The sequence below is a fragment of the Polyodon spathula genome, chromosome 4 (assembly GCF_017654505.1).
Source record: "Polyodon spathula isolate WHYD16114869_AA chromosome 4, ASM1765450v1, whole genome shotgun sequence".
NCBI classification, from domain to species: domain Eukaryota; kingdom Metazoa; phylum Chordata; class Actinopteri; order Acipenseriformes; family Polyodontidae; genus Polyodon; species Polyodon spathula.
The window spans coordinates 38,649,874-38,668,326 of NC_054537.1; the positions used below are offsets into that span (position 1 = coordinate 38,649,874).

The window sequence follows — 18,453 nt, forward strand, 5'->3', positions numbered from 1 at the left end:
AGCACACAGTGTAAATGAAAGATTGCTACATTTTAAAGAAACAGTGTCTAATTTTGTGGATGCTTTTTTTTTTTTTCTCTAAAATTGCAAGGCCTAAAAGAAACATTTTGCAGCTATGTAAACTATGAAGATGATGTAACGTGGTCTGTACTTATACAACAACAAAGGCTAAATAAAAACAAAAACATTTTGTTGGGTGTATTTGCCATTTAGCTACATGTGAATTCAAAGACAACAACAAATACAGAGCCCAGTAAATAAACAGAAAATGTAAATAAAAGCAGACTGCAAAATAAAAAAAAAAGATAGTATTAGGCTATTTAAAAAAAAAACAATTGGATTCAATAATATAGAAGCTTCTCCCAGTGCTACAGTTTATTTTGGCAGTGCTTTTAAGTTTGTTAGTTAGCTAGACCCAACATGTCCTGCAAATTCATTTTATTGATGCGATTAGGTATTCACAACTAATCACACAGATAGCATATCAACAGCTGCTTCAATTCTGCAAAGAAAAAAAGAAAGAAAAAAAAACTGATGCAACAAAGAACAGATTTTGATGTGAATCTGTTTTGAGCTTTTATAGCCTGTTTAGTGCCTATGAAAGAGTGTGTAAAAGTATACCCCCACAGTAGGACTAAGGTTTCATGTCTATTGCTTCACATTTCCTCCTTTGAAAACAGGATTGGCAACATGTTTTAAACAGTAAACCCAGAGCCCCATGCGAGTGAACCATTAACAGTAACACACATCCTTTCGTCACTTCAAAAACAAGTCCTGTTTTTATGAAAGGGAAAAAAAAAAACCTCTACATCTTCATTAATTCCTGAGGTTTTTATTTTTCGAATTTCTAGTTTCCTTGTAATTTAGGTTGCTTGTGAACATTGTGCCATTAAGCTGTAGGTAGGTAAACATGTACAGCTGAACAGGAAGCCACTGTTTATCTCTCCAATCAGCAAAGCCTGCTGGGTGAAGATACCATTACTGGGAGAGTCTAAAGCCATCTTCCCACTTCCTCCAGTTTCTCAAACAACTGCCACACCAATTACATTTAATTCCCCAAACTCTCCTCTTGTGTTATCTTTCTATGGCATTGCATTTAGCTATGTCAACGTGAATGCGCAAAAGCAGTTCCTTGTTTTCAGACAGTTATATAACAATTTTTTTTTAAAATAACTTCTTCATTAATTCCACAGCTATGTATTAATTATCTTTCGGTTGGACTTCAACAAATTATATTCAACAGTTTTGCTTTGTATTAAGCAATGTGCATACAGTATGAGTTACATTATTTAGTAATACTGTGGTTTGAATTGCAAAGACAGGAATTTGTATACAATAAACAATGCCCACTAAGTATTAGATAAAAGCTTATAGTTACCAATTATTCTCTACAGCCATTGTCAAAAGTCTTGCATCACTACTAGAATTAACTAATTCTGCTTCATAATGCCGCATGAAACATGCTGAATAATGTTACTTTATCACACTGAATTACATACCGCTTTGTAGTTTTCTTACAAAATATACTTACAAAAAACTGACAAATTGAAAAATGTGACATCTCAAAATCATACATGACATGCTGTACTATTATTACGGCTTCTGGTAGACTTTTGCGATATCATTTCGTAGTTTATTTGAAGTTAAAAGATCTAAATTATGTTCACACAGTTTTATTTCTTTCTTTTTTTACTATGTCTCAATTCCAAATTTCTGGGTGATGCAAAACCTTTGGCATAGCTGCATATCATACACTGATAATTAATTACTGTAATTTAAAGTAATACATAAATCGCATATGCATGTCACAGTTTTCTAGATTGATGTAAAAATGTATGGGTGACTTGTGTACTGTAAGTACAGAAGCCTGTAGTGCAGCACTTGGCAGTAAACAGGTTCTAGCTCACAAGTACCGACCTGTGCATGTTGCCGTTGGTGGTAAAGGTCTGGCCACAGACACTACACTTGTAAGGCCTTTCTCCAGAATGCACCAGCATGTGGCGATCCAGGGAGCTTGCTGAGCTCAGCGACTTCCCACAGATACTGCACGAGTGGTCTGCGCCACCACTGTCAGAGTTGTGCTGCAGGAAGGAAAGAAGAAGGAAGATTGTATATCTTTATATATATATATATATATATATATATATATATATATATATATATATATATATATATATATATATATATATATATATTTTTTGTGAGGTATTTATGACATATTCTACAAGACTTAGTTTAACAAACATTATTACATATTTTTGTATTATGTTTGTCATTACCTGTTCAGTCAATTGGTCAGATTACAAAATGCTGTAGTTTGTTTTATGTATCTGTTTCTAGTGTCAAATTTGACAGAGCTATATATTCTGTATATATAACCAATAATGTTTTTGCACACAGTGGGTCAAGCCACTTCAAAAGGGGGTCCCAGCTGAAAACAAACAGAGGGCATTGTTTTTCAACAGCAGTATATCTCACAATGGCATGGAATGACTTAACTAATTTTAGATAAACTGACACAGTGGCCTGAAACTGTTATTTAAATCAGCATAGCTACTACACAAAGCTTAAAACAACAACTCTGTTCACCATCACCTTTTGTTTACTTGAATTTTCTACATAAAGGACTGCATGCTGGGTTTCCCCACCATTCTGACTACCTACTTCTCATCTCAACCCACAACACCATGCACTTTTGTCCTTGAGTATTTGATGGAGAAACGTGTCAAAGTACAAAGCCCTGAGCACCAGACAGATGTTAAGACCTGGGTTTATCCACAAAGCCGTTGAAGTTCTCACATTTTATTATGTTTTAAAGAAAAGCACTCAGATTTATCTACTCAGGAATCCTGTTCTTGTTTCTGCATTTCACCATCTGACCTTCCGTTACACGTTGTGCAACTTAAATTTGAGGAATTTGTGGAATTGTAATTCGAAAATGTGTTTCAAAGAGAAAAGTGCTTCTGTTATTTTTTTTTGTTTCATATTCATTAAGTTACTGGATCATGCGGTGAGCAAACTCACATGTGTTAATAGCATAGGCAAAGATGTTCTTTCCATGGTTTATGATGCTTACAAATCTAAAATGGTGTCTGCTTGGCAGTAAAAGTATGTGGCAAGAAGGACCACTTGTCCAAGTTGGCCTACCTGTCGAATGTGCATAGTTAGCTGGTGTTGTGTCATGCAGTTCTTTTCACACAAAGGACAAATAAATGAGGACTTTTCTTCTTTGGTTTCCTGTAACAGATGAGACAAATCAAAATGTAAACCACATCATCTGAAGGTAGGCCACGAGCAGACACACAAACTGTGTGGCAGCAAAACAGATGTGCAGGCTCAGTATAAGTAGAGTGATGCCCATCATAAGTGCTGTCCTTTGTCATCAGTAACAATAAGAGTGATTGGGGGGGTGACAGTATTACAAATACTTCTATACCACATGCTGTTTGGCTTTATTTATTTATTTTCACTTAATTGTTTTACTAGATGATGGCTGCTACTGTTCAACTATGGCCAACAGTTTTGTATCAGCCTATAGAAATAAAACATTTTGCTACATATAGTCAAATGAAACCTGATGAATGTTCTGTTAACATATTGAATTACATACCGCTATGTAGTTTTCCATATACTTAACGAAAAAAACGACAAAAATTGAAAAACGAGACATCGACTAAATTTGAAATCTAACATTATGGCTTACAGAAGACTTCTGAGATTATTTTGTAGTTTATTTGACTACATGATGTTAAATAAAAGATCTAAATTATGTTGATGTAGTTTTTTTTTTATTTGTAATTATGTCTCAATCCTAAAATTCTAGCTGATGCAAAAAGTTTGGCTGTAGCTGTAAAGAACATTCCTCTCATCCCACCTATAATCAGATAATGTGGCCAAGCTGAGACTTACTAAACATAAACCAAAGTATTGCACTAGCATATTGTACATCGAAGACAGAGGACATTACAATATTTATTTTTCCTTTGGCAAGTCAATAACAGAGAACTAGTTACAGTTAGGCACTGTATAGAGACATGTGTGCTGCCATGTTACTTTTTACATTGACTTAAATTAAAAAAATAATACTGTTTAGGTCTTTTGGATATTGGGCTAAAATTATTGGTTCTCTACTCTATTGTTGCTATTATCTGCTTCTTTTAAAATTAGCCAAGCCTGTCATCAACAGCCACCTGCCTTTTGGTTCAGGTATTAACTTAATTGAGTCTGGTTACTGTTTCACCTTGAAACACAGATCAGTGTACACCAGAGGGCTCAATCTGATCGAGCTAATATTGACTCTAGAGCTGATCATTAACTAGAACTACTCCCATACCAGCACACTGAGCAGTACATACCACGATCCTGGTCAATGAAATAAAGAGCATGAACAATGCTAAAAGTTGAAGCATAAAATTCATATGTGGTCTTATTTAACATTATTGTGCCTTTTAAACAATTATTATAATGCTGTTTGCAGCACATTTCTCACAATAATAATTTACCAAAATGAATAACTATCAAAGACACTATCCGCCTCAGTTTGCTGACACCTACATGTTTGCATGCACTTAAAAGTATCTAAGTTATTGCAGCATTTTTCTGTACAACTGCAAAAAGAAAGTGTTTCTAAAGAAATGGACCATTGCCCTCTCCATGCCTCAAACGTATTTGCTCAAGATCATTTCCATTAGCTGCAAATATTTCCATGTCGACTGAATGCACTGTGCAAATATTTTAATATTTTAAAAGGAGTAAACTATGATAGAAATTAACACAACAACTGATTTACTTGACTTGTGTACCATGTTTGTGAGACTGGGATGAGAAAGAATCCTGTGCCGTATACTGCACATATCACAAATGATAAGTGGCTGTAGATATTGAACATGTTGATAGCTGACAAGCTAGTATAATGTGAAAATCTCAGTAAAAAAGTACATCCTGGTCATACAGGAAATAGCATGCTCCAGAGATAAACAACACTGAGATGCTATTACTGAGATAATAACAGGCATAGGTCTCTTTGTAGAATAATAACCCGTCACGTATTGTACAGATTTTATGCCTTGCTCCGAATTAAATAGTTATTCCTCAAAAAGAACACAACATATTAATTCCTACACGCTAATGTCTTCTGTACCTGGTTCCGTCTGCCAGTGCGGTTTGGCCCAGGAGATTTTGTTGGAGTTTTAAGTGGTGAGTTCTCGCTGTTGCCATCGATCGTCCCCACACCCATTACTGTTGACATCATGGCATTGATGGAGGACAGGTCCACACCATCGGAACTGCTGGGTCCAACTCCATTTTCATTGGCTGGGGTAAGAGATTTACAGTTCTTACCTGTTGAGAATCCCTTTTTACATTAGCGGAAACTTGCATAACGAAGCAATACAGAACACTGCACCTGCTTAGCAATTAAATAGCGTTTCGACTAACATTATCAAGGACTTTATCAAATGCTTCTAGTTGAAATGATTGTGAAAGAATGACCCTAGTATATTTAGCATTATTTACAATTGACTGTTTTATGGTTATGTCTGATTTTAAACAATACCTGCCTTTAAGCTCCGTTGCAATATTTTTTTAATACTTTTATTTTTAAAGACATACTACATCATCTACATCAGTTTACATACACTTCAAAAGAGAGCTCAATATCTGGACCACAGTGAAGCAGAAAACTAACAAAGGAAATTAATCATAAAAATAAATTGAGGGCAAAAGAATTTCACAATCTATGCAAAGCTGAAACTGCAAATTAGGAACTGACTGGTGCTGTTGTTCTTAAACTTTCCCTTTGAGTTGAAAAATTTGATTTTCCTTCAACTGCAATGCACATTTTACTCAATAAACACAACGAGGGTCTCGCTTTCATTTTAATAGAAGCCAAAAGAAAACCAGGCTCTCTCCACACATTTGAATTATTCTGAAGTGTACAGATAAAAATGAAAGTGTTCCCTTTTTAGATTCTGTACACTGGTCTGTACTGATGAAACATAAGCCATTATGTGTATAGTGGTGCTAATACATTTTGATTAACCAGCATTCTGGTGCTTTATACATATGGCCCACAATGTCACTTCTACGTGTGCCTCACGTTTACCTCCACTGTCCTTTCCAGCCTGTGCTGTGGCAAGACTTTCTTTCTGGTTTGTAGATTCACCAGCCAGAGCTGTAGCGGGAGTAACCTCAACATCTGCCTTGGCTTCAGCTGCATTTTCCATTACTGAAAGAAGAAAGAAAAAAAGGGTGAATAAATAAAGACTGAAACATTAGCAGCCATGGCTGCCCTATTATCTGTGGGACAGTGGGCAAAGCGCCCACTGATGAAGGTGTTTTATGATGCAGACACCTGTCCAACTAAGGCTGTGAACCACAGGACACATTTCTCGTATAATCCAACAAACAGTTGCCTGGCAGTAAACAACCTTCAGTTGTCTCTGCAATCAAACCAAAGACTTTTACAGTAAGTTAAAAAAATAAAAATAAAAAATCAATTACCATGTCCAGAAGTTATTTAGTTTAATCTCCAACAGTGTAAATGCAGGGTTCTACTTTATTGTTTTTGCAACACTTGATATTGTAGCATATACTAAATGCTTGTCAATTAAACTTATATACAGTACAACACAATTGCTACAGCAACAGTCACAGTAAAAATGACAGTAAAAAATACTGTGGTAATTGGTTTAAATCTTCAATGGGAATGTTTGTATGCAGTAAAATTTGACTGCCTAAATAAAATACTGTAACCTACTGACTGTGAAGCTAAAGGACAAACAGTTTTATAGCCCTTCAGATCTGATCCCAGGATGTCCTGGCTCCTAACCCTCAGCTGTTACTCTTAAGTTTACTCAGGGTTAGACCTGCAAAGGAGTTTGAAAAGGGAATAACAGTTGTAAGAAATTGAGGTAATGTACAGTCAAGAACTTAGTTTAACTTTTCCACATGAGAATACAATGATAAATAGAATGTGCTTTACTTCTGCCATAGAAGAGTTAAACATAGAGCACAGTAGATAGTATGCCCAGCTGTTATCAGCTGTGCTGTAGGAACAGATAAATAACACACAAAATCAACAGGCAGCTCAGATCCTTGAAACAACTAGGGTTGGGGGAGACTTCTTTAAGAAATGCACAATTCAATCTTCTATTGTATTATCCCTGGGTTACTGTTTCCATCTAGATGACTGTGACACATAAATGAGATCCTGTATACTAAAACAGATCTGGGTAGCTTGGCTCACACAACGGACAGGGTTATTTAAGATTTAAACAGTAATACACATGCCAATTGCTGCTTCCCGTTTGCTCTGTACAGGAAGGCATTTGCTGAATTTACTTCCTCTTTTTGGATAAAACCTGACTCAAGCAAATCTCCAAACATCTGACTTTGTGTTTTCTCACCAGACAATGTTCAAACTGAAAGCGGTAACCACAAATATGCTTGAATTTATAAAGTTTAGGCAGCCTTGGATTACGGGAAAAAAGGATCTTCCGCAAGAGAATTCAGGGCAGAGTTTTAGGCTGCTTCTAAAACAACACATTTGATTCTCTCCAGTACAACTATGTGTGTCTTTCATATCACTGAGCACAGTGGGTGGTTCCAGCAGATATCTCTGTGCAAGTAAAGGGTGGTCCCAAAAGCCTTAATCACAAATCCCCACAAGCTACTTAGGTTGAAGTCTTAAACAAAAAACAGAAAAACTACTAAGTGCAGTGTTGCTGCAAGTAAATATGGTAACTGCTATGAACAGTCCAGATTCTGTTTGTGGGAGCTGCACACTGTATCAAAAATCAATCCCCAAATGACCAACGGAAACATGGTACTGCATGCTGTTTATTTTTTAAATAAAAATCAGACTGAAAGGTAAACTGTACTTTAAACATCTGTTGAAGCACACAAATTAATGTCTGTTTTGTGCTTACTTGAATAGTGAGTGATATGTTTCATTTTTAGAGAACAAACATGAGGAACACCACTGTAGCTATTTTCTTTTAAATAGTATACAATTTTGAAGTGAGATTTAGCAGTCATTTTGGAGGTTTCTCATGAACTTTTCTGTCCGTATGTATTAAATATTCTCACAAAGCATAAAATGCAGGAGTGCAGAAATAAAGGAGACATATTACATTATACCTAAAAGCCCAGGGAGCAGTCACAGAAAACAATTATATTTTGATTATACAAAACGGTGTTCTGTTTTATTATTTTTATTTACCAGTCTGTAATGTGTTTAGCTGTAATCAGATTAGTCACTTCTGAATGACTGAAAGTCTATTGTTTTTCAATCATTCCTTTCAAAGGCTGGCGCCTGCTTACCAGGTGCGCTGTTTTGGTCAGTCAATTAGCATCAGGACTAGTGAAAATAAATACCAGAGACCGTAGAGTTTTACAACGCAACAAAAAATACAGTTGATGTTTTGGATCAGATGCCACGGAAGTATTCTGTGAAAGCTGGCTCCCGATGGTGGTCTGTTCAGGTGTTTTACAATGTATTGGACCTAGCAGCCATCAACTCCTGGGTACTTTACAAAGAAAGTACGGAGAAGAATTTACCAAGGAGAGAATATATTTTACAGTTAGCACAGGAACTTCACAAGAAGCATTTGGAACAGAGGAAGACTGCCAAGCGAGTACCCACAGCTGAAGCTGGCAACCCCGTTGTGAGCCGCAAGAGACGCCAGGTTGTCAAGTGCAATAAAATTAAAAATTCAGGACAGATGTGCCCTGTGCAGAAAGGCGGTGTGGAGAAGTGCATTATCTGTGTTGATTGTGAACAGCCTTAGACTCAAGGTAAAGGAATACCCTTTTGTTGAAAAAAAAAAAAAAAAAAAAACAGAAAAAAGTAAAATAATTTTATATCTACTTGTTGTGCTGTGTGCTTCTGTAAAATGTTTTCTTTTAAGTTTATTTATCCTCATTGTTCAGTTGCTTTTGCGCATCTGATAATAAACTGATTTCTGTTGAAAGTAAAAAATGTACTGCTATTGTTTCAGTTTTATAAATCTGTATGTTGTAAACATGTTTATTTATTTACATTTTCTTCTTTTGATTTGTAAAATAAATGTTCATATATATATATATATATATATATATATATATATATATATATATATATACACACACACACACACACACACACACACACACACACACACACACACATATACACATATATATATATATATATATATATACACACACACACACACACACACACACACACACACACACACACACACTTCAGTTGCTTCAGATATTTGCTTCAGTTGTTCAGATATTTGTGACATACTCAAAAAAAAAAAAAAAATTACATCCGACTGTTTCTCCTTTCGTTACACTATTTACAGTGTTTTGAATACAGCCGTCAGAAAGACTGTGATGGGGCTTCTAGGTATGAGTATATCTCCGGGTCGTCTAGTGTTAATCATTTACAGTAACAGCTGAGTCTCATAGTATTTTCTCCATCACGAAAGCAGAATTACAGTAGCTCAGCAAATGGTTCATAAGATTAGCCTAGGATTTGATTCTCTCATAAGCTCGTCTGCAGTAGCTCCTCTGACTGGTGGATAATTAGGGGATGCTCTTGCAGAAATGAAAATGACCAAGAAAAGCCAGCATCATCCAGGGTAATTTAGCCTGCCCAGGTTGTGACCTTGTTCAGACAAGAGCAGCTCTGTTACATATTGTATTGCACTGCATATGGAATACTTGCTATTGGAAGCTCCTTACACTTGTGAGAGCTGCATCTGCTGCTAGCCATCACTCCACTGGCCCCCTTAGTTAACATGTCCATGTAAAACCAAATCAGGGAAACAATGAAACCTAGCAGTAGAGAGGAAGGCTCGGTTATCTCCAGTGCCAAACAGAAATCACATGTTCATGTGAGGAGGTCAGAGTGTTTTTAGCTGGCTCTGCAGAGAACTAGACAACTGATGCAAAGCCTGTCCGCTTGCCTAAAAGCATTTTTATACTACTAATGTAGTTACATTAGCATTAGTGCAAAAAAATGAGTACTGTTGATGCATCTTCCGAATAAAAAAAACTAAACAAACAGGGCAAACAAACAACCAATCCAATGTGTACTGTATTTGCCAAAGATTAAAAAAAAACAAAAAATTATGCTGTCAAAAACAAACACTTTCTTCTTTTATTGTCTTACTGTATGACCCTTACAGTAGGATTTGTGTTTGATAATCTAATAGCCAAACCTGCTTCAGTATGTTAATAACCGTGCTTCCACATTGTTGTACTCATTTCCAGGGTGACAAGTTTTACACTGCCTGAACAATTCCTGCCCCCTGTGGTGTCAAGCCAACCTCTGTACTAAAGTGAAAATGTGCAGTTCATATTGTACTCACTGCTCAGTTAGCCTACCCGGAAAGTGTCAACCAGTGCATTTTAATAGCAAGCATTCTGCCATGTAGCACTGACAGCACACAGAGGCTGATAAGAGCTCTGCTTCACTTAACTAAAGGATTTTAAACAAGGCTTGCCTACTGCAGATTTGTTTTTGTGTGGAATTATTATTTACAGACAGAAAGACAGAGAGAGCGAGAGAGAGAGAGAGAGAGAGAGAGAGAGAGAGAGAGAGAGAGAGAGAGAGAGAGTTTGACAAGATTAACCACTGCCAAACAAGCAGAGCTGTGGAGACAGCTGCCACATGGCACGCATTTATTACACATTTCTCCAAACTCCACAGAACAAGCAGAGACACAGAGCACCAGACATTCTTATGCTGAAGCACAGGATCCAGCCTTTCAATAATAAAGAGTTATGCAAGCAAACAACTGATTAAATATATGTATAAATTAAGGATGCAACGGTTATGATTTTCCCAAACCAAAACCGGTATTTTCATAAAATTCCAAACAAAGACAAAACAATTTTTTTGTACAATGAAAAAAGTGTTGTCAGTCTCAGCAGAGCATGTGAGCAGATCGGAGGGTGAGTGGAGCTGGCTTCAGAATTAGAATTGCCGGAGCAGAGCGGACCGGGGAAATAAAAGCCTTGGAGCGAGCTGTTTCAAAAGAGGAAGAGAGCGAGGGGCGGCGTTTATGAGCGCTCCACTCTGCTCATGTACTCTGGTCACTAAGCCAGGAACATTTTCGGGAGCTCACTGCACACTTTGTGGCATGTAGACAGTTCAGAGTAACATCCCTTATAATTTAAATATGGCAACATAAAGCAAAAGTTATGACAAGACTTACCTGACTGATTCTGACTGCTCTCATTAGTGATAACCGCAGCTTCATACTTAAGGGTGCCACACACCAGATGCGTATCCATTCCTTCCATATACTGCCTTTCAAATCTATATCTTTATAATTTATTCAACGGCAATATCATTTTTTCCTCCGTCACTCTGGTTACTGCTTCACCTTGCTGGACCACGTGCACTGAAGCTGTTCTCTGATTGGTTAATTCCCTAGCTGCCGCATGACAAAACGCAAAAATTGCGATTTTATTTACTTTTCGCCGCTCCAGCCTCTCCCTGGTGTGGCTCCCGCATCGCCTGTCGTGTTGCCTGTGGTGTGAAAGATACTTATCAAAAGTATAGGTTCTATTAATTTTGTTGCATCACTGCACATTTTCGCTTGTCGCATAGTGTCTGGTAGGTAGCAGCCCTTAGTCTGGGTGCTCAGGTTTGTTGATGAAAGGTGCTGGTGCTGTTAATAGAGTAGCAGGCATTCACAAGCACTTGGCCTGCGTACCCACACCTCAACCTTTTGTTAAAAAAAATGTACCCTAAGAAGTGAAAGAGCAGAAGCTAGAGGTTTGAGTTTAAAAAAATGTTGTGATGCCTGTCACTTCTGTTAAATTACCCTGTGCAGACCTAATTAAAACATTAAATAATGATGCTAAACTGACAACAATTCAAAAGTATTGAAAGAAAATAAAATGTTAGTTGAGGTCCCGAACCATTGTGAAACTGGAAAAGTAGTAAACTGGGCGAAGCTGGAAAAAAAGTGAAAGGGATAGTGTGGACAAATATCTGGAAGCTGCTTTAAATGAGATGCACCTGCGAGCAGATCAGTTTATTTGTATTAAGGTAGCTTACTTTATTGTCCATGCATTGAAATTAGTTTTGTTTTGTCTGTTAACTTTGTTGCTGGATTCTATTGGTATATTCACTGAATTCAAGCATAAGGACCTTATCCTATCCACATCCCTAGTCATATGCATTATAGTACCGGGCTATAATAAACCAACATACTAAACAAAAACTTTGCATATCTTTTTTGAGGGGGCTGGCAGCGTGTTTTTTTTTCTTTTTTTCTGTCATAAATCTATGAAATTTCAAAATTAGAAGTGTTTTCTCGGGCTCCCGAGTGGCGCATCCAGTAAAGGTGCTCTGCGCAGAGTGCAGCATGTGCCCTGTATCCTGGAGATCGCAAGTTCGAGACCAGGCTCTGTCACAGCCGACAGTAACTGGGAGTTCCTAGGGGGCGGCGCACAACTGGCAAAGCGCTGCCCGGGTAGCAAGGGCTGAGGTCAGCAGGGGAATCCATGGCTCACCACACATCAGCGACCCCTGTGGCCAATAGGGCGCCTGTGGTTCTATAGTGAAGCCGCCAGATCTGTTTTGTCCTCTGGCACTATAGGTCTGTTGGCATCACTGTGGATCCACAGTGCAAAAAATGATGGATTGGCAGGAGCACGTTTCGGAGGACGCGTGCTCCAGCCTGACTTTCCCTAATTGGCGCGCAGGGGGGGTTGCGAGTGGTGAGCCAAGGATACAGACAATAACTGGGGAAAAACCGGGGTAAAAAATTGCCGACGACCTCATTTTAAACAGCTCAGTCACTTTGAAACCAACATGTTCATTAAATAATTGCAAGTTCGCCAAACATAAGCTACAGTTCTACTCATGTGATTTGCTACTTACAACCGACTGCAGCAACATGGAGGGGGGGTACCAGGAAAACAATAAATAAAAAAAGTTTAATGTCTCTTATTACATTCTTTTACTCCCTCTACATTGTGCTAATTGTTTAAGACATTTGCATGAGTGATGACGTAACACTGTATTAATGTGTCACAGTTAATAAAAATAAAAATAAATAATTGTGTAGTAATGGTATATCCCGTTCCCATAGCTTCACAAATGCAGTTTGGTTTTATACTTTCATTTCGGTTGTATGGACTGCCAACTGGTTAAAAACAAACTGATCACAGTAGAGTTGCATCCCTAGTATAAATAAATCTGGCATTAATTTTTTATTTTTTTTTTCAACCCAGCATTTCTAGAAGATTAAACCCAAACCAGACTTCACTTCTTAAAGCAGTGAATGTGATATTGAAAGGCACACAGTAAAATGCAGTATTTCTTACAAATAATATTTTGTAGTGTTTCCCTATTTCCAAATACTGTTTTCTCACAAAGTCATCACTTTACCAAAGAAAAAACCATTCACAGTCTTGCAGCTTAAACACGTCATGCTGACCAGAAACTTTGCCAACCAGGTTTTGGGCTACACAGTCCTTCAGGGAAAGTGCTTTCTTTTCATAAATATTGATGCCAGAAAATAAACCTTACCACCGGGCTGAAATAAAGTCAGCCAATCTTTTTCTGGTCCACTTAATCCTCCTGTAAATCTGCTTATAACCATACCCAACTTTTCCTACAATGGGGCCAAGAAAACAAAAACCATCACCTACACAGTACAGCTTTTTGTTTGGCTAACTAATGTCTTAAACCCCGACCCTATCCCCAACTTAAGTTAATGGTACAGTCTCTTTCATTCCCATCCCACTCTGCTTTGATATGAAACAGCCCCCAGGTGAAACAGGACATTCTCCATCTTCTGGTGACCATGTTGCAACTTGCAGCCCAGCTCTGCATTTCCTGCTGTTGGCTTTAAGGGATGTCCATCGTATTTAAATATGACAGTTGGATTTGGAGATGTGCCCAGACAAAGCATCTTCTCAGAACCCATTTCACTTAGTGCTTTAGAAAACAGCACTGCTGAAAATTGGCATGTGCTCTATTCTAGGTTATCAATATCATATGACTCCTTAATAATAATTATTTTTGCCCTAATTATGACAGATTTGTGGCCCTTTGTAGACTGTGAACTACTTTCCATATGACTGCTAACACACTAATGTGTATTTTGATAGACCTGAAACTTCTGGTAGTTTCCCACAGTCAGAACAGTCTTATCTATATATTTAATATTCTCTGCATATATATTGCTACAGTAGTAGATATGTTTTATATATAAACAGTTAGATGCTTTCATACAGTTATGCTTTCCTATGCAGTACTCTTTGACTGGTGATTTCCAAAGTTAGGTTATCATGTTCGGGAGTAGAGGGTGACTCACATACTGTAGCTGAGCTTTACAAATTGAAAAATAAGGTTGAAGTTACAGCACCACGGGCACATATCAACAAAAGATCTCCAAAGCAAACCTTATCTAGAATGCCACTGACATAACTCTGTGTGAACTGTAGCCTGCCCTGTCTCCTTGTTTAGCCAAAGGCCACTCACAAATGGCTGAGACTTGAACAAATATAAAAATTAATATTTATTCCAGAGGCATCAGAAAAGGTTCCTACATTTGATAGGCTGAATTGATGGAAACATTCCACACAATCCACATTTTTTTTCTTTAACAAAGTGGCCACAAAAAAAAGTTTTAATTCCAAGTGGTAAAACATCAGAAAGAAATCCGAGAAAAGTTACAGTCATCAATAAACCATAACTACAGCAAGTCAACATTTAAGCCTTTAATTTAAAAGTGTCTGTCAGAAAGGCAATTTATATAATGACATGGGTCAATGCAGTAAGTACATGAATACTGCAGCACTCAACACAAGGCTTTGGATGAACAGCTTTTTCTTATTTTGTATGCCTGATGTTTTTTTTTTTTTTTTTTTTAAAAAACATAATTTCATGCTTCTGAAAAAAAACAAAAAAACAATGCACAATAAAAAGGTGAGTAGATTTACTGCTGCCTTTCACATACTTTGAAAAGTGACACACCCTTTAAATCTGAGGGTAAACGCATAAGAAATGGATTCAGTGCACTTCAAACTGTTCTCCATTTTGAGAGGCAACCCAATGCTCCCTCCTAAGGCTGTCAGTCTGTTCTGAAGCACAGTGCAGAGATGTACAGCACCGCTTGCCTCCAACAACTGATTATATCTGAATTATGTCTCCTTATGATTCAAAGCTGCAATCTGCTTTTCTCCTTCAGCGTACTACCCTTTAAGTCATTCTCAGCCTGATAAGATGCAGATAATAGCATCCCCATTACAGCAGCTCCTGCTACTCCACATTATTTTCAGTTCACCGAGATAGAATCAGAGCCAGGATATGTCAGACTAATACACATTGATGACACCAAAAATATTTAAAAGTGACTTTCCAAATATTTTTTTCCTCCTTCAAAATGGTTCAGACAAATTACAACGCTAAAAAAAAAAAAAATGACAGAGAGGAGGTTCTAAATGTCCTTTTACAGTAACGTAAACATGTACATGCTTATTTGGTACTGCATCACATCAGATAGAAGTGCCTGAACGTCCGAGTATTTCACATGCAGTTCATAACAACATTTGTGGAAGTCTTGAAATCTTTTATAAACCGTATTTGCTACTGTAGCATTACCACATTGATACATTTTCTCAGTGATTGCACAGCTTGAACTCCTTGCTAACTTTCACAGATCAACTACCATGTGACTCAAACCAACATTTACTACTGTACCACCACCTACCCAGCTCACACCACACGATAATCTCCTTAAATTACTAGATTTACATCCTCTAAAATGTAAAAATAATATAATTCATGCTGAAAAAGTCTTGTCAGCCACAGACCATGGCTGCTTTATGACTGGGGGCAAATTACAGTGTCTCTGAGTTTCCACCCAGAGCAAAACAAGCGTTAGCAGTTTTTGGAAACAAGGGGGAAAAATTAATACAATAATTGTTTTCTACTGCTCCAAGGACCTATAGCTGAAGTTTAATAGCTTTAACAGGTTCAGAGCACCATTTTTTTCCAGGTATAACAGACAGCATGCTGCTGCTTCTGCAAAACCTGAGAATGTTTTTTGCCCCAGGCTGCGACAGTCATTCAGCTGTGCTGCACCTCCAACAAGGCCTCTCGCTGTAATGCTCAGTACTCCAGCACTCCACACCCTCCACGATTTACATTTTTAAGTGACTATATTATGCTAGTGTAGAGTACCATCAAACCTCTGATATGGAACCTAAGTTAGATTTTTTTTTTTTCTAGTTGTTTACAGTATCTTGCACTTAATATAAACAAACGCTGTTTTATTTTCAACAATAGTTTTAACAATAGTTATTTGAATACAAAATACAAAACAACAACACCCTTTTAAAACCAATTCCTATGAGAAACTGCTTTTCTCCTTCTAAAACACATTTTCTTTCTCTAAAAAATAAAATAAAAATCAACAGGAAGGGGGAGTGGGGGGTAGGGTAAACTTAATTAAACAGCCTTTAAACTTTATGTCTGCATGTTTTCACAGCTCACCACCTGTTGGCAGGTGTTGCTTGGCAACCAATTTTTTTTTTTTTTTTAATACCTCCCTTTTGAAAACAGCAGTAAAAAACTCCTGAATCCAGTCTATGTGGAAGTTAGTCATTTGACAGCCTAGGCTAGCCTTATAACACACTTTACAGAAGATACATGTAGTGCTTTTACAGTACAAAGTCTTTCTCCTGTTGCAAAGAACCACACACCCCTCTTTCTAGGGCATCAGTGGTTCACTCCTGCACTGCAGCGGCAGGAGCATAACTGACATCTTTTAAGGAGGTGGGCAGACAGCTCAGGCTGCAACATGCTAAATTAAGGCAATCAGAAAAAAAAAAAAAAAAGGGTTCGTTCCCCATGACTGATGCATTCCAGAGTGTTTAGAAAATCAAATAAACTGACTTTCAACACAAGATTTCAAACACATAGGCCAATACTCCCTCTCCCTGATAAAGGGAGTATTTTACATGCAATATGTTGGCTGTGACATAAGCAATCTGTAATTTGGTACTGTAGCACTACGAAAACTGGGTAGACTTAACATTGGGTTTGTTAAAGAAGTGTATGCAACCTTTTCTAACCCTGAACTACAGTACTAGGGCTACTGATTTTCCATTCTTGGGAATAGTACATTCAATTTTTCAAAAATGGACAATTCGGCTTTTTCACCACATTTTATAAATGTATTAATAATTAAACATGGCATTAATAAATATTACAATTATTATTTTTATTAAACCCACGACTGAAGACGACTCTTGTTGCTGTAATAATAGCTAAAGCACCTGAAGACACTTCAAACCTGTCGTAATGTTTATAAATATCACTTGGCACATTGCTGGCATTAAAATAAGCAGGAAAACCTAAGAATTATATTACAACAGTTTAGAAAACAAATGTCCAGCACAGTTGTGAGAATCATATTTCCAGTCTTCCACTAACACTAGTTCAGTCTACAAATGAAGGTGTTTTGAAAAGACCTTAGCAGGCATTACAACAACAATAAAAAATATGTAACAGTCCAGCAATGTCACGTGAGAGTAATCCTATGTACAGTACAACACAAATTATGTTTAACATTTTTCTGGCATTACAATAATCAGGATAAAATATGAAACACTGATTGTAATTTAAATAGCACTGATAGTAATGTAAATGCATAATTAATCCTCCCAACTGTTTCATGGTTAATTCTGCCTTGTTATTTGCAAGAGTTAACAAGACGTGTGTCTCCGGACAGAATGTCTTTATGAAACAAACAGTGTGTAGTGTAGTGGCTAAATCCTTCATACAGTAAAACATTCAACTTCCTTTAAGGAACACATCTATAAAAATAGCTCATTTCTTCATTGTCAGATTATACAATTTAATTAAGAAACAGCTTCGCTAATTATAGCTGTATTAAGACAGGTAGCGTGGAAATAAATTAACTAAAGCACAAATATCCGAACGAGTATTTTTTGACATGTATTCGGATTCAAAAATCAGATATTCATATCCGCTGGAAATGACAAAAATATCTTGCACTTATTTACGTCTCACCAGCATTTGTGTGACAGTTTTAAAAAATGGCAAATGAAAAAAGTGTTGTGTCATGTGAGAGAGATATATATATATATATATACACATATATATATATATATATATATATATATATATATATATATATATATATATATATATATATATATATATATATATATATATATATATATATATATATATATATATATATATATATATATATATATATATATATATATATATATATATATATATATATATATATATATATATTAAAGAATCAAAACAACAGCTCTTGAACCTCTAGTTAAAGGTTTTCGACAGCAAAAAGTAAAGAGACTAGATTATGCGCACACGCACACATAGTGATCTCTACGAAAAGCCATCTGGGACAAAAATGCATTGTGATGCTT

General features: G+C 36.8%; 1 protein-coding gene across 2 annotated transcripts in view; it reads right to left on the reverse strand.

The window, feature by feature from the left end:
- LOC121314518 (ras-responsive element-binding protein 1-like) overlaps positions 1-18,453 on the reverse strand; it is a 62,804-nt gene that overhangs the window by 21,512 nt on the left and 22,839 nt on the right. Inside the window, exons 2-5 of one of the 2 annotated variants that reach the window (XM_041247890.1) lie at positions 6,104-6,226; positions 5,141-5,313; positions 3,148-3,237; positions 1,918-2,081 (exon numbers count right to left, since the gene is read on the reverse strand). In XM_041247890.1, coding sequence (XP_041103824.1) covers positions 1,918-2,081; positions 3,148-3,237; positions 5,141-5,313; positions 6,104-6,226 — 550 coding nt within the window. Of the gene's footprint in view, positions 1-1,917; positions 2,082-3,147; positions 3,238-5,140; positions 5,341-6,103; positions 6,227-18,453 lie in introns of both variants that reach the window. The other variant, XM_041247889.1, reaches the window with a different exon arrangement.